At 38.2% G+C, this 25,037-nt stretch overlaps 1 protein-coding gene across 3 annotated transcripts in view; it reads right to left on the reverse strand.

The window, feature by feature from the left end:
• Nucleotides 1-25,037, reverse strand: part of Tpp2 (tripeptidyl peptidase 2) — a 61,098-nt gene that overhangs the window by 23,655 nt on the left and 12,406 nt on the right. For all 3 annotated transcript variants that reach the window (XM_038315261.2, XM_038315260.2, XM_038315262.1), the window contains exons 3-17: nt 24,636-24,731; nt 22,616-22,720; nt 20,266-20,390; nt 18,918-19,081; nt 16,884-17,038; nt 15,983-16,059; nt 12,298-12,425; nt 11,984-12,083; nt 8,112-8,260; nt 6,663-6,778; nt 6,070-6,238; nt 5,035-5,192; nt 4,397-4,473; nt 2,164-2,270; nt 440-594 (exon numbers count right to left, since the gene is read on the reverse strand). In XM_038315261.2, coding sequence (XP_038171189.1) covers nt 440-594; nt 2,164-2,270; nt 4,397-4,473; nt 5,035-5,192; nt 6,070-6,238; nt 6,663-6,778; nt 8,112-8,260; nt 11,984-12,083; nt 12,298-12,425; nt 15,983-16,059; nt 16,884-17,038; nt 18,918-19,081; nt 20,266-20,390; nt 22,616-22,720; nt 24,636-24,731 — 1,881 coding nt within the window. The remainder of the gene's footprint in view (nt 1-439; nt 595-2,163; nt 2,271-4,396; nt 4,474-5,034; nt 5,193-6,069; nt 6,239-6,662; nt 6,779-8,111; nt 8,261-11,983; nt 12,084-12,297; nt 12,426-15,982; nt 16,060-16,883; nt 17,039-18,917; nt 19,082-20,265; nt 20,391-22,615; nt 22,721-24,635; nt 24,732-25,037) is intronic.

Consider the following 25,037-nt stretch of genomic DNA (forward strand, 5'->3'; position numbering starts at 1 on the left):
TAAATCAGGCTGGTCTCCTTATCTCTGCCTCCCAAATACTAGGATTTACTGTTAAGCACTATGCTAAATGGCTTGGTTTTCAGTACTCCTTTCTTTAAAGGTTGTTTGTTTTATGTATATGAGTGTTCTGCTTGCATGTGGTGCTTGCCCAGTGTGAGGTGGTCAGAGAGGGAACTGGCATGACATGTGGTTCTAAGCTGCTTGCCATGTGGGGGTACTGAACCAGAGCAAAGTACTCTACAAAAGCAGCAAGAACTCTTAACCCCCAGACCATTTCTCCAGCCCTGGTTTTCAGTATTCTTCATTAAACTACCTTTCATTCTACCTCATCTGTATGAACAAAATCTGAATCTCTTACATACTCTAGGCACAAACTACAAAGTCTTAGCCCATGTCAAAAGAAAAGAGTTTACTCTGAATCTGAACCTGTCAAACTTACCAGGACAGGAAAGGCTTCAATCAGTGTTCCTTTTTCTGGAAGGGAACAGAACTTATAAAATTCATGACTTCGATACGCTCTCTGCTTCACAAGCTGTACTGCATGGAGAACAAACTTTGCGGACACCTCAGAAGAGCATGAACACACAGTAACTTCTAAAATGAAGAAAGAAATTTTAAACTGGTTAAGAATTAAAATGATCACAAAATTTTTTAGTAACTTTTACTTTTTAGGGAATAATAAAAATAGAACTTATAGACTTATTTTTATTTGATATATGTAGGGTTTGTACGCATGGACATTATTCTGCACATCATGTGCGTGTCTGGTGCCTGCAGAGGCCTGAAGTCACAGCTATGCTGGAATTGGAACTCCAAACGGTTGGAAGCCTCCATGCGGGTTCTGGGAATCAAACCCAGGTCTCTCTGGAAGAGCAGCAAGTGCTCTTAACCATACTTCTGAAAGCTTCCTCAAAAAGAGTATATGTATACATGATAATCTCTAAGAAATAAGCCATTATTAAGTGAACAGCAATCCTAACTTCAGACACTAGGAAAAAACAAAGCTACTTCTGGATCTGCACACAATTATCCTAACCAGAGCCTTTAAAATCTCTCTTTTCTTTCATTTTAGTCAGAAAACAAACTAATTTCCGATAAATGGATTATAATTTTAGCAATCCCTATGCATCAAGTCTAAATTCTCTTCCTATTCTTTTCCTCTTGTATGTATTCCTAAGTTTCTCCAAAGTATCGTCATCAGAACCACACCCGCTTAGCTTTACTGTATTGCAAGGCTAGAGGTAAACCAAAATCAGAAGGAAGATTATTTAAAGAACATTTGTTCTGATCCAGGGTACTGAAGCAAGGATCGATTCATTTTATTTCTTAGAGACAAGTGGGCACAGAGGGGAAATCAATCCATTGCTCTGGGTACATATACGTCATTCTGACAACATTTTGAATGATCTGAAATAGAAACCACCAGAACATTTGTAATCTAGCACTGTGAAATGAAGTGGAAACATGCTCATTCTGTATCATTCAATAATGTTTTATAATAATAACCTCCACCCAACCCTGGAAAATTTTCAACACCAAATAAATAAATCCTAAGGGGCTCATATTTACTGGTTTATCATTAAACAAGGTTTTTGTTCTTTTTAATTAAAGAAAACAGACTCAGTAAACTGCAAAGGCTGGGCAAAAACAAGGGTAATTTCTGTGGGTAAGGTTTTTTATTCTTTAGTACTATCAATGAATTTTATCAAAGCCTTGAGCTATACAACCCTAAGGGGCCTTATGTAAATACTGCAGAACTAAGCCCTGCCACAACTTGGTCTTAAAATAGCCCACAATGACAACTCACAATTACAACCCCAAATAGCTTTCTGTGCACCAAACTCTTAAGAGTACAAAGGCTGACCTAACATAGAGGAAGCACTCTATAACCATCTATGCTTATAGATGGTATCAGTAAAGATATTTCACGCTGCTGTTTTCTCAATAAGTCATCGGAGTTTAGACAAAGTATTCTATAGGAGAAAAGGCGAGCAGTCTTCCTCTAAGGGCCTAGCGTAGACACAGAATACAAAAAGATAACAGTTGGGAGTAACTCCTGAGAACCCTTAGAAGGAAATCAACACAGCAATAGTGCATTATTACCAGTGTGCAAATTCTCAAATACAGTAACAAAATAAAAGGTCACAGTCACATTTTACTTACCAGCCCAGGTTGCACCCTCAGGAACCTCAATAAAATGTCTTCGAATCTGACCAGGTTTAAAATGTACATCTGTAAAGGCTAGATCATAATGAGATGACTCATTTACTCTGAAAATTAAAAAAATATATATATATTAAATATGATACTCTAACAGTAAAGCTACGTGTAAACAATAAAGTCATTGGCACTCTAGATGTTCCTAACATATGCAAGAGTACAGTTCGCTAGAAGTAAACCCTGCATTGAGCTTTCAGTGAGTTGGTGGTAAACAGTAAGCACAATACTACTTCATCATGTGACACAGCAGCAGATATAACCTGGCAGCAGCCCACAGATGATTCTACTAACCTACTTTTATACCTTGCAACAAAAACAGTAAAATGCTTAGGCTCTCACCTGTATTTTTTTTTTATGGGAAGTTTTTACAAAACTCACAGGATTTTCTCATTACCAGATACTCAACTAGTGATTTCTAAATACTAATATCGAATTATATTTGTGTCAGTAATAGTCTTATTACAGGTGAAACATAGTAAACTGAGCCCCTGTTTACGTTTCAAAATGCTCCAAAGACAAACTACTTTCATAAGATATCAAAGAAACCTAAGCATCAAATGTGTAACTATATGTACTAGAAATAAAATAAAATTGTCCTCAATTCTATCAAGAAGAAATGAGTATCTACTATGTATGAGGCACTGTGATGTGTAGCTGAAATATGCCAATGAGGAAAACATGACCCTCTGATCTATAAAAACTGATGGGGAGAGAAAAACCATCTAATGCAGCAAGCTTCAGAAAGGAATCGTCAGGGGAAACAGAAAAGGGCTTAGAGCCTAAAAGTGAGCCTGGGGAAACTCCTCAACTGCATACTATTGAAAGTCTTCTCTAAAGTCCCACTGGACGTATATAAAATATGTAATTGAGAATTTAAAATACAATTTTCCCATGTTTTAAATTTAATCTCTTCAATTTTATGCTATAGACCTCACTGGCTGAGGCCTATTCCATAATTAACTCAAACAACCACCTAAACAGTATTAAATTTACAATGTGTAAAACACAGTTTATATCCACAGAGGACTCACAATCAAACGATGTAAATTAAATTTTAAAACCTTGGAACACAATAGTCAAAGATTGTCCTTGAGCTGGTAAAAGGTGTTAATGGGCATAGGGAAGGAACTCCCTTCACCTAGGAGGCCCAGAAACAAGCCTGGTTATTTAACAGACAGGAAAATGAGGCAAAGGAACCAATAGTACAAATGCATAAAAACTGAGGAAACTGGGTCAGGGAGCTGGCTAAAAATGTGCAATGTGGTAGAGTCAGTGACAGGAAGCTGCCTGGGACTATAATTGTAAGTTGTGTATATTGTGGGCTTTTTAAAGAACCTAAACCTGATCCTTAAGGAGTGGGTGCCCTTGCTGTGTTTGAAGCATGAAGGAACATTATCAAAGTTGAATTCCATGATTCCAAGAAGGATAAAGGAATAATTCTGGAAACAGAAAGTTGTTGTGGGATACTTGCACACTGTATTAAGTTGTATTTGCTGTGATTGGTGTGATAAAAAGCTGAACAGCCAATAGCTACGCAGGAAGTAAAGGCAGGATTTCCAGGGAGAGAGGAAGAGGAGAACCTGCGTGCACAGGCGACAGGAGGATGGGAAACAGGTGTGAGACGGAAGAGCAGTAATGCCACGCGACAGAAGTAGACCAACGTGAGTGGGTTAAGGTATAAGAGTCACTAGGATCAGGCCTAAGCTAAGGCCAAGCTTTTTCATAATTAATTACAAGTCTCCATGTCATTATTTGAGAGCTTGCTGGTAGAACAAAGAAAGACTCATTATATAAAAAAATCAGAAGAAGATAATCCAACACAGGAAAATAAAGCCACATGGAGTGGAAGAAAATGAAGAATCACTACTGAGTAATAAAAGAACAGGCAAAATAAAGGCAGACTCAGCTGGGCAATATGGAGTCACTGGTACACCACCTGGATAAAAACATTTCAGTGAAGTGTGGGCAGATGCCAAGGCTCTCAACTACTCACAATGAATACAAACAGCACAGCTAACTACATGCCATCTAGAAAGGAGCAGAACCCGATTACCTGCTTCTGTCTTATAATCTTCCTAGTATTACTCCTGGGCTAATAATCCTCCAAAAGTCTATACTGTATCACATATGGGCATTAACAATTTAAATGTAATAGTAAGTTAAACATCTTACTTACTTTGCTGCTATAACTGCAGTGATTGGAACTCTGAATAGAGGACCTGCATTAGGGGATGCTATGTCATAGCCACATACCTTGAAGAAAGAACGCTAAGTTTCAGCATCCATGAACAAAGTTGCAAAAAAGGAAGTAAAAGGTATAATGCAAGCATAGAATAATCTAATCTTAAGGTCCAAATACTCACATAAGCAAACCATGACTGAAATTAATGGGCAATACGGCATCAATTTTTTTTTAAAGTGCATTTTAATTACTCTCTACTACAAAATAAAACTACTATTATAAATACTTTGAAAGCAGAAAGATGTTATGACACTGTGATTACTTACAACTGCCATGTTTAAGAAATGTTTTGTCTAAACAGTAAAGCTAACTACAGTACAAGTTTAACTATGATTAACAAAGTAGAGAGGTCTGGTCAAAAAAGGCTTTGCTATTTATGTCTTCCCAGCCTTCTTCACAGAAGGATGAAACATTAACTCCTTAAATGGATAGAGAAAAGTTAGAAAATCTGGCAAGTGAAAAAATACATAGTTGTTTTTTAAGGAGAAAGAAGACACACCAGGGATCGTTCACTTTTACCTCTTAAAACATTTCAAAGCGTAAATTAAGAAAAAAAAGATATGACAATATACCTCTGTATAATGCAACCCTTCTCTTAAACCCCTGGGATCCACACGTATATTTATGTGCCGACACTGATTCATGAGTTCCAAATGGCTGGGGCACTGAACCCAAGACGAATTTGAAGTTAAAGCTAAATGAAGCTGAAGGGATATTTTTTCAGAGTTTTCTGGAATTAAAAATAAAATAAAATTAAATTAACATTTCCCCGTTTTCCTGGTTCTATGTACTATCAAGAAAGTTTAGCAACTTAGTTTGGTCAGCTGGACAATGCATTAGACATGGCATCCAAATTACAACTTAAACAAAAGCACAGCGTCTTCCTTAGATTTTAGTATCCTTCCGCGATTCACATGTGTTTTCATCCAACACTGCTAACCCTTAAAAGCAGGAGTTTAGTGGATGTTTTATATTGCTGCCATGTAGAGAAGAGTCTGAGTAAAATAAGCTGCCATACATGCGACGGCAGCTTCAATTATATGCCGTAGAGCTGCAGTGCCCATGTCCCTGCTGCCCCAGCTGCTTCTACTTCTAACACTAACCTAAAGCTCTGCCTTCTACTGAAGGAATGAGATAGTGCACAAAAGGAATCTGTAATTTTATTACAAGTTTAATAAAACTATGGGCCACTAAAGGCCTGGCTCCACTGTTTTCTGGATAGCCAAGATGCTGCTTGAACTGCCACGGTACTGGGATCCCTAATTAACACTTCCCATCAAATCTATTTTGCTTTAAAGTAATCACTAATTAAAATTGTAACTTCTCCTTCCAGTAGTGGTTCTCAACCTGTTGGTCGCAGCCACTTTGTGTCAATGAAGACCATCAGAAAACAAACAATTACATTACAATTATAGTTATGAAGTTGCAATAAAGTAATTTTATGGTTGGGGTCAGCACAACATGAGGAACGGCATTAAAGGGTCACAGCATCAGGAAGGCTGAGAACCACTGCTCTAGAGCATAGACAAGCAGCATTCCTCTTCTGTTTACCATCCATCTGAGTCACAAATATGAATGCTTCTGCTTACTGCCAGCCTACTGCTTACCTGTGTTCTCTGGAAATACAGGCTCAATGCCAACACCATGATCTGAAGGAGCAGCCACCTGAACAGGATCTCGGAGGTAGATGCCACGGTTATTTCCAACCGTAACTGTAAAACCTAATCTGTTAGCAAAAGATGTATTCTGAATGAGGTAGTCATAGGCTTTGTCAACCTAAAAAAGAATAAATGGTCAAGAAAAATATTTTATTACAAATTAAGAATCAATTTAATTAGGAGCAAAGCTAATTTCTATATTCAGTTCTCTAAACTAATCTCCACAGCGAAGATGGCAAACTTTTAAACGCTTTAAAAAGAAATATCATTCTAATCACGACTTGACGACTTTCCACTGTAGCCTGCATTTACAGTTGTTCTCACGTGATCCAAGGCCACTTGCTAACTTCTGCCTGACGATCTCTGCATGCCCTCATGTTTCTCTATCCCAGTGCAGCTACTCTCTTGCCCACTGAGTCTCCTTGTGCCCTCTGTCTCAGAGTTCTACAATGGCCAACAGACAGGCTGAGTCGGCACGGCAGAGCAATCTACACAGCATTATCTTGATGGTTTATCATTACTTTTTACACAGACAACAATACCTGAATAATTCCATGTCCTTGGGCAAATACTTCTATATTCTCAGCTTTTACTGCAGTATTTTCTAGAGCTCTTCTGACTGAGTGAACAGTATAGTCAACATTATTTGCTTTCAGACCTAAAATTTAAAAAAAACTAAGAAATTAATGTTAATGAACTCACTAGTTGAACCCCCCCCACCTTCACCAAGATAACATGTACTCTCTTCTGCTAAATCTTCTTTTAACATTCACTTCTGAATGTTTTCTTAAAAATTAACAAAACAGTTGATTTAAAATGCTTGCGTCACACCAATACTTAGGGAAAATCGGTTGCACGGCACTCTGCAGTCATGTCAATGCACGTTATGTAGAGACGGCATGAATGCACTAAGCGGACATGTTAGATGCATTCAATGGCATTTTCTTTAAAATATTGTACATTCAGCACTATGGTTGGGAAAGAAATTTTCAACCAGATTATACTTTATGATTAGCAGTGGAACTTAAGCAAACCAAATCAAAAACACCGAACAGGTCTCACTACAGCTCAGAATCTTAACGACTAGGTACCAGATGATTACAGTGTATAGTCAGATTTTGAACATAGAAAGCTATGGTCAACAATCTGCCAGCCTATTACTCATTGTTAAAGGAGAAATACTATATATTATGTTTGTCCTCTCAGAACTCATCAAACATGTTATCCATAAAATATTGCAATATGCAAACAAAACAAACAGGTAGTCTATGATGCAAACTAAGGAAGCTATAATTGTGTCCATGAGAATACAGAAGAACGGTAGGTGAGTCTTGTAGAACACATGAGTTTTCAGATCCAAACCATGGCATAAAGGATTTGCAGGTAGAGAGAGCTGAATATTCAGAGAGAAGACATGCAGTCTTGAAATTTCTGGTGAGTTTGAAGGACTTCTCGAGAAAAGAGTTAAGACCAGGATCTGTCCTAGGTCTGACTCACGCTGGCAGGTGATGATGGAGGCAGACGATTTCTCCCCAGTGTGGCTCTCCGGATCAGGGAAAGGAGGGAGTTGTAAGAGACAGAGGCGGGTGGAATGTAAGACTTGAAAGAGGGACACTCTGAGGCAGTGGCTTGGCGATGCCCCATTTAATACTGAATAACATTCTTCAGCTGACAGTCGTATAAACATTTTGAATTTATTTACAGTCTACCTTTTGCAATTAGCTCCATATCAGCAAAGTTACTTTTGATATTCTACGGATAGATTTAGCCCCAGAACTAAACTCTTATTTGATAATCATCAATCACAGTCGATAAATTATATTTTCTGGATGACTGAATACCCACTCAAAGGACTATTATCCCTTGCAACACTTTCTTCCTTATACCTTTTTTTGTGTCCTGGACATCAACAATTCTATCCATACTCTCACCAAAGAACTGCAGAAAACATAGTATACAATAAAGAAGAGAGGAGTAACTAATACTCTTACCTGAAAGCACCAGGGCAATGCCCCCACAGGCATTGGGGGAGGACATTGACGTCCCGTTCATGAGCTGAGTGCCCCTCAACGTCCAGTTGGGCACAGACGCAATGGCTCCTCCTGGTGCACTGATGCTCACACCGAGGGCCCCGTCAGCACTAAAGAGAAAGCAGAGAGGTTTGTGTAGAGTGAAGATAGCTGGATATGCACAATATTTAAAGTCATAATTACAGTTCAAAATGATACAAGATTTGCAGTCATTCCAAAAAGAAAAAAAAGAGAAAGAAAAGACAAAGATATTATTATGGGGTAGCAGTGGTAGAAAAATGACCAAACACAGCTAATTTCTCATTATACACTTACTTTTTCTTTCTTTTTCTTTTTCTTTTTTTTTTTTTTATTTTTCGAGACAGGGTTTCTCTGTGGTTTTGGAGCCTGTCCTGGAACTAGCTCTTGTAGACCAGGCTGGTCTCGAACTCACAGAGATCCACCTGCCTCTGCCTCCCAAGTGCTAGGATTAAAGGCGTGCGCCACCACCGCCCAGCTTACTTTTTCCTTTTAAGTGAAATTTCTGTGTGTATGTATCTGTTTATGTGAGAAAGTCAAATGTGTCAGCTATTTGAGTGCTCTAACTCCTTGATGAGGGTATTTCTTTTACCTCTACCAGCAAATTTTCACCTTGTCCAACAGAAACATAACATGGGCCTTATATGTCATTTAAAATTTTCTAAGAGGGCTGGAGAGATGGCTCAGAGGTTAAGAGCATTGCCTGCTCTTCCAAAGGTCTTGAGTTCAATTCCCAGCAACCACATGGTGGCTCACAACCATCTGTAATGGGGTATGGTGCCCTCTTCTGGCCTGCAGGCACACACACAGACAGAATACTGTATACATAATAAATAAATAAATATTAAAAAAATAAAATAAATAAAATAAAATTTTCTAAGAGCCACATTAATTTTAAAATAATACTGTGCATGTGTGTATGTATGTGCGTGTCAAAGAAAGAAAGGGAGGGACAGGGAGAAAGAGGGAGAGAAGAGAAAGATGAGAGAGAGAGAGAGAGAGAGAGAGAGAGAGAGAGAGAGAGAGAGGGAGAGAGAAGATACAGGAGGCATGCTAGTGTCATGGCATGCCTGTGTAGGTTGGAGAACAACATACTGGATGACACTCTCTCCCAAATTTGGAGCCTGGAGATTCAACTCCAGTGTATTCGTAAACACGGCTGACCAGTTATCCTACTAGCTGTAAGACCACAGTAACACCCAGCACAGCTCTATGCCCTGTCCCAAATAAAGATATAAGAGCTATTTTCCCACAAACGTGTTATGGTACAATACATCATTGATACCTATTCAGGTTTTCAATGGGAAACTGCTTTGCATTCAGAAAAGGCTGATTAGATAATCACACATTTACTAGAAATTATGACCATCATGGGTATACCTGCACAAATACAGACAATGATCCAGCATATGTCTCTGAAAATGAAACAGGTTTTTGTTTATAATAATATAAAGCATATTACAGGTATACCACACAATCCTACAGGTCAGGAAGTTATAGAAAGACCAAATCAAACTATAAAGGAAAAGTTAAACAAACAGAAAGGGATGAAAAATACCCCCAGAAAAAGACTGCATAATGCTTGATTAACCTTGAATTTTCTTAATGCTAATGAGAAAGAAACAATGGCTGTGGAGAGACATTAGATAGATCCCTGACTTCAAACTCTACTACAGAGCTACAATACTGAAAACCGCCTAGTACTGGCATAGGAACAGACAGGAAGACCAATGGAATGGAACAGAAGACCTGGATATCAATACACACATCTTCGAACACCTGATTTTTGATAAGGAAGCAAAATATATCAAATGGAAAAGAAAAAGCATATTTAACAAGCGGTGCTGGCATAACTGGATATCAACATGTAGAAGAATGAAAATAGACCCATATCTATCTCCATGCACAAAACTTAAGTCCAAATGGATCAAAGACCTCAACATAAAGCCAACCCCACTGAACCTCATAGAAGAGAAAGTGGGAAGTACACTTGAACGCATTGGCACAGGGAACCACTTCCTAAAGAGAACCCCAGCAGCATAGACACTGAGAGAAACAATTAGTAAATGGGACCTCCTGAAACTGAAAAGCTTCTGTAACGCAACGGACATGGTCAACAAGACAAAACGACAGCCTACAGAATGGGAAAAGATCTTCACTAATCCCACATCAGACAGAGGTCTGATCTCCAAAATATACAAAGAACTCAAGAAATTGCTCATCAAAAGAACAAATAATCCAATAAAAAAAAAAATAAGAGTTAAGACCTAAACAGAGAACTCTCAACAGAGGAATCTAAAATGCCTGAAAGACACTTAAGGAAATGTTCCATATCCTTAGTCATCAGAGAAATGCAAATTAAAACAACTGAGATTCCATCTTACACCTGAAAGAATGACCAAGAACAAAAACACTGATGACAACTTATGCTGGAGAGGATGTGGGGAAAAGGGAACACTCCTGCATTGCTGGTGGGAGGGCAAGCTGGTACAACCCCTTTGGATGTCAATGTGGCGATTTCTCAGAAAATCAGGAAACAACCTTCCTCAAGACCCAGTAATACCACTCTTGGGTATTTACCCAAAGGATGCTCAATCGTGCCACAAGGACATGTGCTCAACTATGTTCATGGCAGCTTTGTTTGTCATAGCCAGAACATGGAAACTACCTAAATTCCCCTGGACCGAAGAATGGATAAGGAAAATGTGCTACATTTACACAATGGAGTACTACACAGCAGAAAAAAATAACGAATTCTTGAATTTTGCAGGAAAATGGATGGAGCTAGAAAACATTATTTTGAGTGAAGTAACCCAGACCCAGAAAGACAATTATCACATGTACTCAGTTATAGGTGGTTTTTAAACATAAAGCAAAGAAAGCCAGCCTACCAACCACAATCCCAGAAAACTTAGACAACAATGAGGACACTAAGAGAGACTTACATAGATCTAATATACATGGGATAGAAAGTAGAAAAAGACAAGATCTCCTGAGTAAATTGGGAGCATGGGGACCTTGGGGAAGGGTTTAAGGGGTGAGGGGAGAGGCAGGGAGGGAAGCAGAGAACAATGTAGAGACCAATAAATATCAATGAAAATAAATAGTTTATATACTGATGTAATTTTAGGATATACTCATCATATTGCATTATACATTTCTACCTCTCATCACAATACTTTCATTGTTTATACTTTGAGGTGATTGTCCTCATTTGCTGCACAATGGTTTAAAGATTGTTTTAATTCTTTGATATGAAGTCTTAGTCTTTAAGCTATGTAGGTATTAAAAATTATAGGTCAATAGTCATCCATGTTTGTCATACTTATAGTTAGATTAGTCAGGTTCTTTAGATGCACAGATACTGTATTTTGCATAGATAGGTAAACTTCAAACACTTTAAAGAACTGTAGAATATGGCATTTAAATCAGGATTCTGTGAATATGAGACACAATTGCTCCTGGCAGCACCGATCTATTGGGCACCAAAGATACTCCATTTGGAGCTTGTTTTCTTCTTGGCAAAACTGGCCTTTAGACAAAGAACTGCCCCTGCCTTGACTACTGACAAAATGTATGGTGTCCAAGCTGGTCTCACGCAGTGTTCAAAGTAGATTATAACTTCAAAATGAGTAGAAGATCTATAACTGTGGTTCTTTACAAAAGTACAGCACGTTTTACCAAAGTTTAAACATCAAACTTGCTGAAAAAAAAAAAAAAGGCTACTACTATTTATTATCTGCAACCTCCTCTTCTCCCACTTTATAAAGTTTAATGAAATACATGTATTACTTCCAAGAACTACTTGTACTTACCTTGGGCCTCGAGAAGACCACGTGTACTGATTTGCAGGTAATTTCTCTCTCAGCGAATACTCTGCAACCATCATATCAGGAGAAACATAAGCCCCAACACCTATAGGATGGACTCACCATTAACAAAAGGGAACACCAGTATTTTACATGTAGAATACAATACTTGATTACACTGTGACTGTGATTTACTGTTTAATTTATGTATTACTGGGGGACGGGGTCTCTCTAGTATCATGGCTGACATCAAACCTGTGATCTTCCTGTTCTGCTTGTATTTAAACAAACTTTTTTCTGAAATGGTAAAGCTTACTAACCTATCACACTGGACGTAGTTCCACCTGGACAACCCACTGTAGAAAGACATGGACCATTATTTCCAGCACTCGAAACATAAATTGTATTATGTTTCCAGACTGCTTCATTAATTACTTCACAGATTCTCCTAAAAAAAAAAAAAAAAAAATCCTTTGAGCAAATACATCTATTCCACATTTAATTTATAACGAAACAAATTATGATTCCAAACTGTGTAACTGAGAGTAGCTTTAAATGAGGTATCAGATTTACTCAGTTGAATGATTACACACACATTAGCAGGTAGGCTTTTAGTAAGACACAATGCCATTCCAAGTGATATACCCTAGTTGAGTTTCAGGGAATTGGGAAGTTATATTAAATACAAGAAAAACTTAAGGAAAAGCCTGGTTGGTGGCATGCAGCTTTAATTGCAACCCTCGACAGGTAGGCAGAGGAGTAGTTTTGTGATTTCAAGGCCATATCTGGTCTACAAAGAGACTCCTAGGCTAGGCACCCAAGCAAACAAAACCAAATATGGGCAGGGGGAGGGAAACACCAAAATCCACAATATGAAGAGGGTCTGTGAAGTAGTAATGTCGAGAGAAAAATAAAAATCAAACAAAACATCAAAGTGACTCCTACATGTATTCTGACTGGGATTATTTGACTAAAAAAGCCATTTAGTATTTCTAGCGAAAAGTTTTTATCTGTCTGTCTATCTATCTATCTATCTATCTATCTATCTATCTATCTATCTATTTATTATGTATGCAATATTCTTGGTATCTATGCATTGGAAGAAATGTTTTCTGTGTGTATGCCTGCAGGAAGAGGGCATCAGACCTCACTACAGATGGTTGTGAGCCACCATGTGGTTGCTGGGAATTGAACTCAGGACCTTTGGAAGAGCAGGCAATGCTCTTAACCTATGAGCCATCTCTCCAGCCCCTCTAGTGAAAAGTTAAATGGGGGGAGAGACTAGAAGAAAAACCTAAGAATTTGAAAGTCAATGAAATCTAGTCAGAGATTGATAGCAAACAAAAATGTTTTCCTGAGATGAAGAAAATGGAAATTAAAGAAGGTCTAGCTCATAAGGGTCCTGAAAAATCCAATGTGTGACATCTAACAGGAGATTCAAGTTCAGTTACCAAAACACTCAACATTGTGCTCAGAACTGACTGTGACTCCAGCTCCAGGGCTCTACTGCCCTCTTCTGAACTCCACGGACACTGTGACACAAGTGGAAAACACACACACACACACACGCACAGACACACACACACACACAGACACACACACACAGGAGGTAACTGACAAAGGAGAAGAGTAATAAAAAAGATAATGAGACGACAGAAGGGGCAAGACTGCTCCTTAGAAAGAAATGGCTAACACTGACAGGGAACATATTAAATAGGCAATAAAATAATATTTCATAAGAAATCCAATTACCTGGAAGATATGAGCCATCAGGTAAGAGCATAGCCTCTAGATTGTTACAGCTTCCCTTTTGACAGGACCCTAAATAATCAGGTACCAGATAACTGGCATATATTAATGCTTTGGTGATGGAAATGTTGATCACTAAGAAATGCTCTAAATATTTCAGCTACATATTAACACAAAGGGAAGGAGCTAAGGTAAACAGGTTAAGGCCAACACGGTACTGCAGTAGAGGAAATGACAGGGATAACAGATGTTGTGTAACAGTTTCCTCTGAGACTGAAATATTTCATCCTGCAGGGAAGCTCGTTAAGCAAGAGAGTAAACAACTCAACACTGGTTCAGCAAGTCTCTGAAACTGAATAGATTCACAAGGCCGCTCCCTGCCAGAGTGAGCAATAAAGCTGAGAGCCCATCTTAGAGGAGAGAAGCTAAGCTGCAATCAAGACTCTCACAAAAGTCTCTGACACTACCAGCTGCCTGCAAGAAGCAGAAACCAGCTGAGCTGCCTGGAAAAGGTTTAGACCAGCTGAGGCACCTGGAAAGGACACGCTCCAACCTACAGAGCTGCATGCAGGCTGTGCGTTGTGCTCCAGGTTCCCCGCTGGTGTGGGAAGTCCTTCTGTATGTGTGCTGCTTTTATTGGTTAGTGAATAAGGAATCTGCTTTTGGCCAATGGCTTAACAGAATATAACCAGGCTAGAAGAGATATATATATATAGAGAGAGAGAGAGAGAATAGGCGGAGTCAGAGAAGCCACGCAGCCATGCCAGGGACAAAGGCGCCAGAACCTTGCCAGTAAGCCACAGCCACATGGCCATACACAGATTAATAGAAATGGGTTAATCAAAGATATAAGAGCTAGCAAGCACTACACTTACGTGAATGGCCAAGCAGTGATTTAAATAATATAGCTTCATGTGATTATTTCGGATCTGAGCTGCTAGGAATGAATGCTTGGCCTACGTCAACACCCCACTTTGTGAGAGGTCACCCATGCTGGAGTAGGCTTTGATGATGCAGCTGTCTTTGAGTCACTTCTCACCCATAGTCCTCTAAGTAACCCCAATAAAACTCACTGGGTCACTAATGTAGGATTCCCCTCTGTATGCTGTGATTACCATTAATAAATAAAGGAACTGCTTTAGACCTACAGCAGGGCAGAACTTAGCTAGGCGAGGAAAACTAAACTGAATGTTGAGAGAAAGGGTAGAGTCAAGGAGAAGCCATGTAGCCCTGCCAGAGCTCGATGGAATTTTACCCAGAAAGCCACAGCCATGTGGAGATACACAGATTACTAGAAATGGGTTAAATTAAGATATAAGTGTTAGCCAATAAGAAGCTAGAGCTAGGGGCTGGAGAGATGGCTCAGTGGTTAAGAGCACTGACTGCTCTTCCAGAGGATCCCGGTTCAATTCCCAGCACCCACATGGCAGCTCACAACTGAAGATCCAGTTGCAGGGGATCTGACACCTTCACACCAATGCACATAAAATAAAGTTAATAAACCATAAAAAATAATTTAAAAAAAGAAGCTAGAGCTAATGGGCCAAGCAGTGTTTTAATTAATACAGTTTCTGAGTGGTTATTTCGGGCCTAAGCAGCCAGGAAACAAACGGCCTCGCATTCAACAGGTCACCAAGCTGGACTTTGGTGGTGTCCGTACTTTGGTCTGTTGTGGGATTCCTACCAGGTGAGTAGATGTGTGTATTTTATCTCCCGAGGAAAAGTTTTGTCACATCATTATAAGAAAGAAGGGGATGCAAGAAAGAAAGTAGCATGCATGGAGGAGACAGGGAAACTTAGCAACTGGAGCCAGTATGTGTAACAGCAGCAAGCTTGGTAGTTAAGGAACAGCAAGGTCTGCGCCCATCTGGGCCCCTGTCAGGTAAGCACCCCTGACAAGTCCCAGAACATCTGTGAATGAGCTATTTTGGTGATAGATGGCCCAATAAATCCAAAGTGGCTGGAAAGGAAAATGTGGAAGCACGGACCAATGCCAGAGAGTTAGGCAGGTTGGGAGTGTCAGAAGCACCATACAGAGGAGCAACCCTAGCTACCCCTGCTTGGAATGGTTTGGCAAGGGGCAGTGATTGGATCTGGCATTAAAGACGTGACATGGAAGTGAGAGTCTGACTTACAAAACACAATTACCTGTCCATCATAGGTATAGTTTACTGTAATTGCAATTCCCTTACTTAAACCATTGATGCTCTTAATTAGTAGGTTCTATGATAATGAGATCTGACAAAGAAGACTTACCCAGAATTTGGCCAATGAGTTGCTTCTCCATAGCTGTAGTTGACAAGATCACACTTATGATTTATAACTTCTATCATCTATTAAAAGATTAAGAACCTAGTTTAGGAAGTCATTTGTAGAAACAGATTACCCAGTAAATAAGGTTTATAATCCTATAGTGTTTAAACTAATTGCATCCTAATTTACGAGGTATTTCTAGGCATACTGTAATTAAAGTCATAGGTAACAAGAGAAAGAGTTACTAAAGCATCAATTAAAAGTAAAACTATTCTCTTTGGACTGCAGGAATCATAGAAGGAAATGGGAGAGGTATTGATTCTGAATAGATTTAAAGGCACGTAAGTTGCATGACAAAGTGAATCATACAGAATATTAAATTTACAAAGGGTTTAATTTCCTTTTAGAATATTGGAGCAAGCCAAATATTTTTTAAAACCTATTTTGAAAAGTTTGCTAAGATATTTAAGACAAAGAGTATAAAATATTTTTTCTACAAAAGGTTTCTTGAGCCAAGAAAGTTCTTCATGGTAACTTTTAACTTCAAACTGAATTAATCAGCATTGGTTTGTTTCTATAAAAACACTGTTCTGTACACCAAATCCTGTTTACTATACTCCTGATAAACCAAGAGCACTTTATGAACATTATGTAGGCTTCTTTTTTATTTATTTATTTATTATGTGTACAATATTCTGCCTGTGTGTATGCCTGCAGGCCAGAAGAGAGAACCAGATCTCATTACAGATGGTTGTGAGCCACCATGTGGTTGCTGGGAATTGAACTCAGGACCTCTGGAAGAGCAGGCAATGCTCTTAACCTCTGAGCCATCTCTCCAGTCCCATTATGTAGGTTTCTAAGTTCCTAAATTATTAACCTATATCAAGAACTCCCAGACACTCACAGCTCTGATGAGGCCTGTGCCTGTTTCCATTGTGCTTAGCCTTGTATCACCAATCTTAATAGACAGAATTTGAGCACCAGGAGCAACTCCATTCCGTTCAGGCTCCTCTGGAAAATGCCCAGCGGCGATACTTGCTACATGGGTTCCATGAGCTCCTATAGACAGAAACAGAGTGTGTGTGCATAAGATGAGAAAAAGATGACATACTAAAACTGTAACCATTTCAACATGTATATTATGACAAAAATAATTTAATAAAACACAACCTGATCACATATCTAATATTATCTCAGATATATTCCTACCATTCACACAAAATAAACTTAAATTACATATATTTGCTTCTCTACACTGGATCCTACCCTATTTATAGTAACTAAAAAGAACAAAAGGAAGCCATAGAAGACAGCCAATATTTGCAATACATAGAACCCACAAGTAACCTGTATCCAAAGTATATTTTAAAATAATCTTGCAAACCCAACAAAGAAAGTAGAGAACGGAGTTAGAGATACCTGTCCATCAAGCAAAATCTGAAAAAACATGCCACAAAGAGGAGGTCCACAAGACACACAAATACGCAACCATGTTCCACTTCAATAGTCATCTTGGATTATACCTTATTGTCACAATGAAGTGTCTCTTCATATCTTTAGACATAACTAAGATACTGAAGGCTGACAATAGTTTAGAATATACTTGTTTGAGAAATTTGAACACAGGCATTCTTTTTTTTATTTTACATTGGTATGGATTTTAGTTTATTGATATAAATTTTTTTCTCTTTTATTTATTTTTTTCTCATTTTTTTTATTAAACATTTCCATCTCCTCCCCTCCTCCTCCCCCTTCCCCCCATACCCCCACTCCGCCCCGGAACACAGGCATTCTTATGGACTTAGTAGTCTTGCTTTTGCCTCAGTACCCAACAGACAAGTGCAAACATGTTCACCAAGGCATTCACAAAAATGCTCATGGCTGCATCACTTATATAATTCAGAATTCCAAATAGCTTAGGGTTCACTAAAAGTAAATGGATATTTAGCATATCAATCCATAGAATTGACATAAATTAATGTAAACCAATATGAATCAAAATGAAGCTTATAATAAGACTGAATTAAAGTCTCACACAAAAACTAGGCTAATTCCATTTATGTAATTGGAAAAAAAATAAACCATGTGGAAATTGAGAATATTTTTGTCAGTTCTGACTCAACACAAACACCCCCATATGGTACAAAGTAATAAGGAATGTAGTAATGAAAATCAAGACAGTAGTTAACTTGGGAGAAAGGTAAAGGTTATTAGTTTTTCTAATGTTAGCACATAAAGTAATACATTTCCTTATGACATCTTTCTATGTTTACCACACTCTGATTTCATTCAGTCCTCATTATCTTCTTCTGAATCCTGGTATCTGCAGTCTTTGTCAACACAGTCCCACCTTACAGCAATCTCTTTCTGTCTCCTCAGCAGCCCAACCCTGAAGGCCTGAGCATGCTCTTTCTTCTTGTTTCTATATCCTCAGCATAAAAACACCCAAGCCTATCTACAATATTATTTGGCATGCCCTTCCACTTTATACAAGTGTCTTATGATAGATATATTTTCACTAAAACTCATATTTGACACTTGTATATATTAATTTGATTATGTAGTATTTTATATCATAATACAAGTATTTAAAAATCTCTCTTGGATCATTATCTAGTAGTATACTGCTGAGCAGTCAACTTATATGTCCTTACACAGAATACTATAATGAGAATCTTAAGTCTTTGTACTTACGGGTGAATTGCAAGTAAAATCACTTCAAATGGCTTTTCTGATGTTAAGATTTTGCTTTATTTATAAACTACCTCTACACAGTCATAACTTTAAAAGAGAGTCAAATCCCATCCAAGTTTCTAGGCGTGGTCCTTCAATAGAAAATTCTATGATGAATTCACCAGCACCTCACTCTGACCTGTAAGGATTTATCCCTCAGCCCCTGCACGGCTACCTCTCACTAGTGAATCTCATAACCAAATACCTCCACTGGTCACAATGGAGAGCAGGTTTCCGTCATCATAAATATTGACAGAATAATTCAACATCTCGGCTGTGCCAAAAGAGCCGTATTCTTGGGCCTCTTTGTAGTTTCTCAATACAGTACATTTACTCAAGTCTCCATTTTCATTCGAATCAACACAGGCTCTGTTGAGAAGGAGAAACAGGTATTAAAATTTACCCTTCCACCCTTGCTCTAAAGATCACACAATACAGTTTCTCAGTCATCCTCTCAGCGCTTACTTCTCCCATCACTCAAATCCAAAGACTACATTCCTTCGTTTCAGAGAGAGCAGTCAAGATTAGGACAGAAGTCTCCAGAATCCAGTGCTAAAACCAGGACACTGATGGTCACAGATGGATTAGAAAATTATCTGGGCAAGTGAGGAATGAAAATTGATGCTTGGGTTGGAGTGTGGACTAGTTTAGGATGGCTAAGACACAAAGGACAGCCCTTACTCCCTGCTGCCAATTTTAGTGCTGGTGTTGTGACTCCAGCAGCCTCCACAGCTTCCTGCTACTACATGGTTATAAACTTCAAACTGTAGTCACATATAGTTTTAGGAGAACATTTTTTTTTTAACAAAACAAAATTTCCACCTAACTTTACAATTCTCTTCCTACCTGCTGCTTACCCATTTGATTACTGTTAAAATTATTTTAAACACATTATTAGTCTGTTTAAATCTATCTAATTAAAATGTCACAAATGTTATGTAAAGATCAACCCTTATTAGTTTGTTTGTGTATGTGTGTGCATTTTGAGAGAGTTTTATTTACACGGCCCCAAACAGCCTGACAGGCACTAAGCAGCCCATGCTGGCCTTGAACTTGTGGTAATCCTCCTGTCTTACCCTAGTAAGTACTGAGTCTGCATATATCCACCATTACGCCTAACCCAGAACTGAACACTTAATTACTGTGTTGTGCTGCCAAGTTAACTTAGCTATTCTATCTCTATTTAAAACATCGAAGTCCAGATTTTCTTTCTTTTATCCTGGAGTTTTTAGTGAATGCGCTACAATATTTGTGGTTACTTTGCAAACTGCCCAGTTTTAACAAGGAGCATTTCCATATATCTCAGTGATCAATCTGCCAAAATGTGGTTAATCAAGTAAGATTTTAAAAAACAGTAAATGTAATGCTTAATGTAAAAAATACTAAATTCAAAAGGCTTGCCCACGGAACCAAAAGCTGATTTGTCTCTCATACAATGTTGCTAAGTGATATGATTATATAAACCAGAACTTTTTGCAGCTTTGAGGGTTCACAATCTTTAGGTAGATAAAAACATTTTTAATGGAGAAGATCCACAAAATACTTGAGATTACCTCCAGGTCTCACCATCATGCCACACCAAGCAGTCGTACACAGGGCCTGGATCACTGTACTTTTTCTCAAAAGAATTGAGTAATTCCACTTGACTTTGCAGCTCTTCCTTGATTAGCTTATTGCCCTATTAATCAGAAAACAGATTAATATTAGAATATTTTTGTGTATATGAGAGTTGTATTAACATATGTACGATCAAAGACAGTGTTGAACAAATAGAAAAAAAAAATCACTTCACCTGGGAAAAACATAGTAAGAAAACAGAATGCGTTTGCAGTGTTGGAGACTGAGTCTAGAGCCTTGAGTATGTAAGGCAAGTGCTCTACCTCAGTCCACAGCTCCACTTTTGATTAAGAAAATTTATACATTCATAATAAAAGAATAAAAAGGGATAAACTCTTATTTGTGACTTGTTCCTGGGATGGCATAATAAAAGCTTTTCTTTGGTACTTATTAGCATGCATGGGCTGTCCAAATTTGCTGCAATTAGCATACTATTTTCATAATATATAAAAACAAAATCCTTACTATTAATAAATTCACATATAAAATGTATTTCATGGAAGTCTTTTGAATTCATTCTCAAAGTATAAAAAATTTTCAATGTAAGGTAAGCCCTTAAATCAGTGTCTACCTCTGATTCCATGAGAAACTGTTACATTACTGGGAGACCTGAATTTTAATTAGGTTTTCACTGAATATTTCCAAAGGGTATAGTTCTTTATAAGAATTATTAAACTTAACTGTATTTTATTCTTTAAACAAGAATTGTCACTATTCAAATTATACTATGACGATGGTTAGAACTGTTTAAAATACTATAATTTTGAAATATATGAGAATAACCTGGGAATACCAATTTTTGTCCTTGAATCTCAGAGTAACACCAAGAAATTGAAAACAGAGGAGATTGTTTGCATTTTCAATGTTGTAATTTTAAAGTGTAACACTGTTGATGAATAAATATATTTTAGCTTTTCTTCTTAAAGAAAAAGCATAAAAGCAAACAAAAAAGCCACAAAGACATTATTTTCACTTATAAGCTGATTAAAAATTAAGCAGGAGGGCTCAATGGTTAAGAGCAGTTGCTACACTTGCAGAGGCCAAGGTTTACTTTCACCCTCATAGCAATGTATAACTGTGTAACTTCCGTTCCTGACAAGTAACTGCCCTCTTCTGGCCTCTGAGAACATCATGTGTAGGCAAACACTCATACACATAAAATAATAATAAAATTTTAAAAAACTAATGGATATACTTACATGCCTCTGGTGGGAATATAAACAGGCATCATCATTACAATTTACAAAAAGCTATACTCAGCCGGGCGGTGGTGGCGCACGCCTTTAATCCCAGCACTCGGGAGGCAGAGGCAGGCGGATCTCTGTGAGTTCGAGGCCAGCCTGGTCTACAAGAGCTAGTTCCAGGACAGGCTCTAAAAAAGCTGCAGAGAAACCCTGTCTCGAAAAACAAAAAAAACAAAAAAAACAAAAAAAAAAAAACAAAAAGCTATACTCAACAACGTTTTAAATGACATTTTTCTTTTTTGAAGGATTTACTTTGTACTTATAATCCTACCACTCAGAAGGCAGAGACAGTCAGATCTTTGAGTTTGAAACCAGCCTGGTCTCAGAGATCCAGAACAGCGAGTTCCAGAACAGCCAAGCTACACTGAGAGCCCCTGTCTCGAAAACAAAAACCAACAAAAAAGATTTATTTCAATTTTACGTTTGAGTGCTTTGGATGCATGTTAAGTTCTGCACCATCTGATGCCTGTAGAGGCCAGAATGCACCAGATCTCCTGGAACCAGAGTTACAAACTAACTCTGGGTCCTCCTTGAAAGCACCAAGTGTTCTTAACTCTGAGCCATTTCCTTAGCTCCAAAATGACACTATTCTTAACACTCAAAAAACAAAGCCAGTACCAATCTGCAAAATGAACAAACTGTATTATACCCATAAGCAGAGTATCACACAGAAGCAGATCTCCTAACAATCTCAGCAATAGACACTGCATAAAAGCTCTGTATGGCTTCATGGTAAAAACTTCCAAGAGGAAAATCATTCTACACTGTTTGTCAGAGGGCGGAAGGACAAATGAGAGAGTGGCTAGGACGAGGCAGAGGAATTTGCACGTGTAGCTGGTAAAGACTCATGGCTATGTTTTAATATATTCAGAACATATATGCAAATTGGTACAGCATAAAAAATGATGTCAGAACTAGTAACTTTAACCCACTGAGAAAAAAACTGTCAAGGAAGGAACCCTATGAAAATGCAGTTTACTGAATCCTTTAGAGTACTAATATAAGTCTTTGAAACACTCAAATAAAAGTGAGTAGCACCAACTTGGGAAGAGCCATTGTTGGCAATATCAAATTCTTCTTGTTTCCTACAAGCTTCTGCAAGCGCAACTCTGTGAACAGGATCCCAGATTTTTTCCTTCCGTTCTTTCTGCAAAGGCAAAAATTTTATCTCACAATCAGGCAGACAAACTAGTTAGGTAAACAAACCTACATAGTTATAGTTACACCTTGCCAGCAATTCAGATATTACAAAATTCTGAAACAAAGGCTTACCAAAACCATTTCTAGTGAAGGTAATAAAGAAATAGATCAATTAATGAAGTCGGTTAGGAAAACAAGTTTATCAAGTCACACAAAATATTTTTATACAGTTATTTCTCAATTTATACCCGCCCTTCTCCACAATGTAGTGTGCCACACCAGGAACCCTGTCTGGTACTAGAGTGGAAGATACCCACCCCTGGGCCTGTGCAAAGCCGGGAAATGCAGAGAGCACAAGGACAAAGTCATGACTAAGGAAGGGCTGCAGCTTCACTGGGAAGGGCAGGTGTCCTCAATCATCCCTGTCCAGGATGCCTCACCCTCTCCTATTGGACAGGGTTCCAGGCTTCTGAAATCGGTCCTAACCTTTATCGCCATTCTTTACCACACAATATCTCCTAGCAAAAGTTTTCTAGATAAAAGAAACTGGACTATCTATGAAGAGTCCACTTCAACTTTATGATCTATATTCACATGTCAATTTGTTCCTTATAAAAGCTGACTGAACATAATACACCAATAAAAAGGCCCTGACATCTGTGTGTTTATATTCAATCAAAACTATGTGCATTAAGGTAAATGTTGGCTCATGGATCTGGAAGGAAGAATATTCTGTGATCAGATGACAGCACCCACATCTGCATCAGGATTACTGTCAATCCTATACCTTGCTTTACAATTGAAGTACTGGACTCACATCAGCAATTAGTGTCACAGCAGTGTTCAGAAAAGGCACTGTGCAACAGAGTAACCCACAGCAGTTCCCTCAATAGAGCAGACATTGAACACTTCAAATATCTGCATCACCACAGAAATTTTCACTTGACAGCAACTCTTTAAACAAAATTCCTAGCCACACTTAGCTCTTTCTCTAACTATAGACATGTTTTATTTTATTCATGTATGTGTATGCATGAATTTACGTGAACTGTGGACATGCCCATAGAAGCCAGAAGAGGGCATCAGATCCCCTACAACTAGAGTTACAAGTAGTTATAAGACATCTGTGGTTAAGAGCACTGTCTGCTCTTCCAAAGGTCCTGAGTTCAATTCCCAGCAACCACAAGGTAATCCTCATAACCAACTGTAATGAGATCTGGTGCCCTCTTGAAGAAGAGACCTGGTCAGTCATCCTCCTCAGCTCAGACCATGAGACCCAATTTGAACAAGTTCAACAAAACTGCCATATACAGGCAGCCCATGCATGCTTCAGCATTGCCAGGGAATAAATTCCATTTTTCAAAAATTTCATGAGTCATCTGATGTGGGTGCAGGGAACTGAACCTGGGTTCGATGCAAAGACAGTAAGCTAAGCTGCTGAGTGATCTCCCTAGCCCAACTTGTGCCTCTTAAACACATACTTCAAAAGCTTTAGATTTGATGAGCAGAACAATATTAAATGGTGACAAACCAGGAGCAAGAAGACTAGACAACAAGACAAATGGGGCAAATTTTCTTAGACGACACAGAATAAGAATAAAGAGATCTATTCTTTAAGAAAGTTCTTTAAAAAATCTAAAGCTCAGTTTATGTCATCTACCCAAAAGAACCCCAAAACCTGAGTTCTCGTTTAGTTTTGCTTTATTCTTCCTTAAACTAACTAGCCCATGCACCTAAGACTAAGAATGACTTTAAGTAAAACACATACTCTTGAACAGTCTTTCAAAGTCCAAGTCCCTAGAAGATTTAAGACCTCATGACATTTACAAAAGCAAAATTTAAATAAAAAAAAAAATCCCTTTTCTTCAAGTAGGAATCTAAGCATATACACGTGCAAGCAACTGATTCTGGTTTCTCATTACCTGTATTCTTTCCTTGAGAGCCTTTGGATAGAAGTCATAGCCATTTTTAATGCCAATATGATATTTTCCTGAAGGATTTGTCCAGCTTGCAGGAATCTGTAGGGAAAACAAATTGCTCATTCACGTCTCAATGCCAATGATACACCACTGTGGAATCAAACTGTCTCACATCTACTCTCCTGGCTCACTGTGAGTAAAGAGGCTTATGTATAGGAGAAATACTTTTAATACTCTATGTGGACACTTAATGTCACTATGGCTTTATAGTTTATAAAATCCTTTGAAAATATATTACTTCGTTAAATCACTAACATTATTAACCAGTTCTTAAACACTGCTGACACCTCATCTCTCCCTTTATCACACTTGTGCCATTAAGCAGCAGGGAGGAGAAGCAATTTT

Source organism: Arvicola amphibius, chromosome 18, assembly GCF_903992535.2.
Source record: "Arvicola amphibius chromosome 18, mArvAmp1.2, whole genome shotgun sequence".
NCBI lineage: Eukaryota > Metazoa > Chordata > Mammalia > Rodentia > Cricetidae > Arvicola > Arvicola amphibius.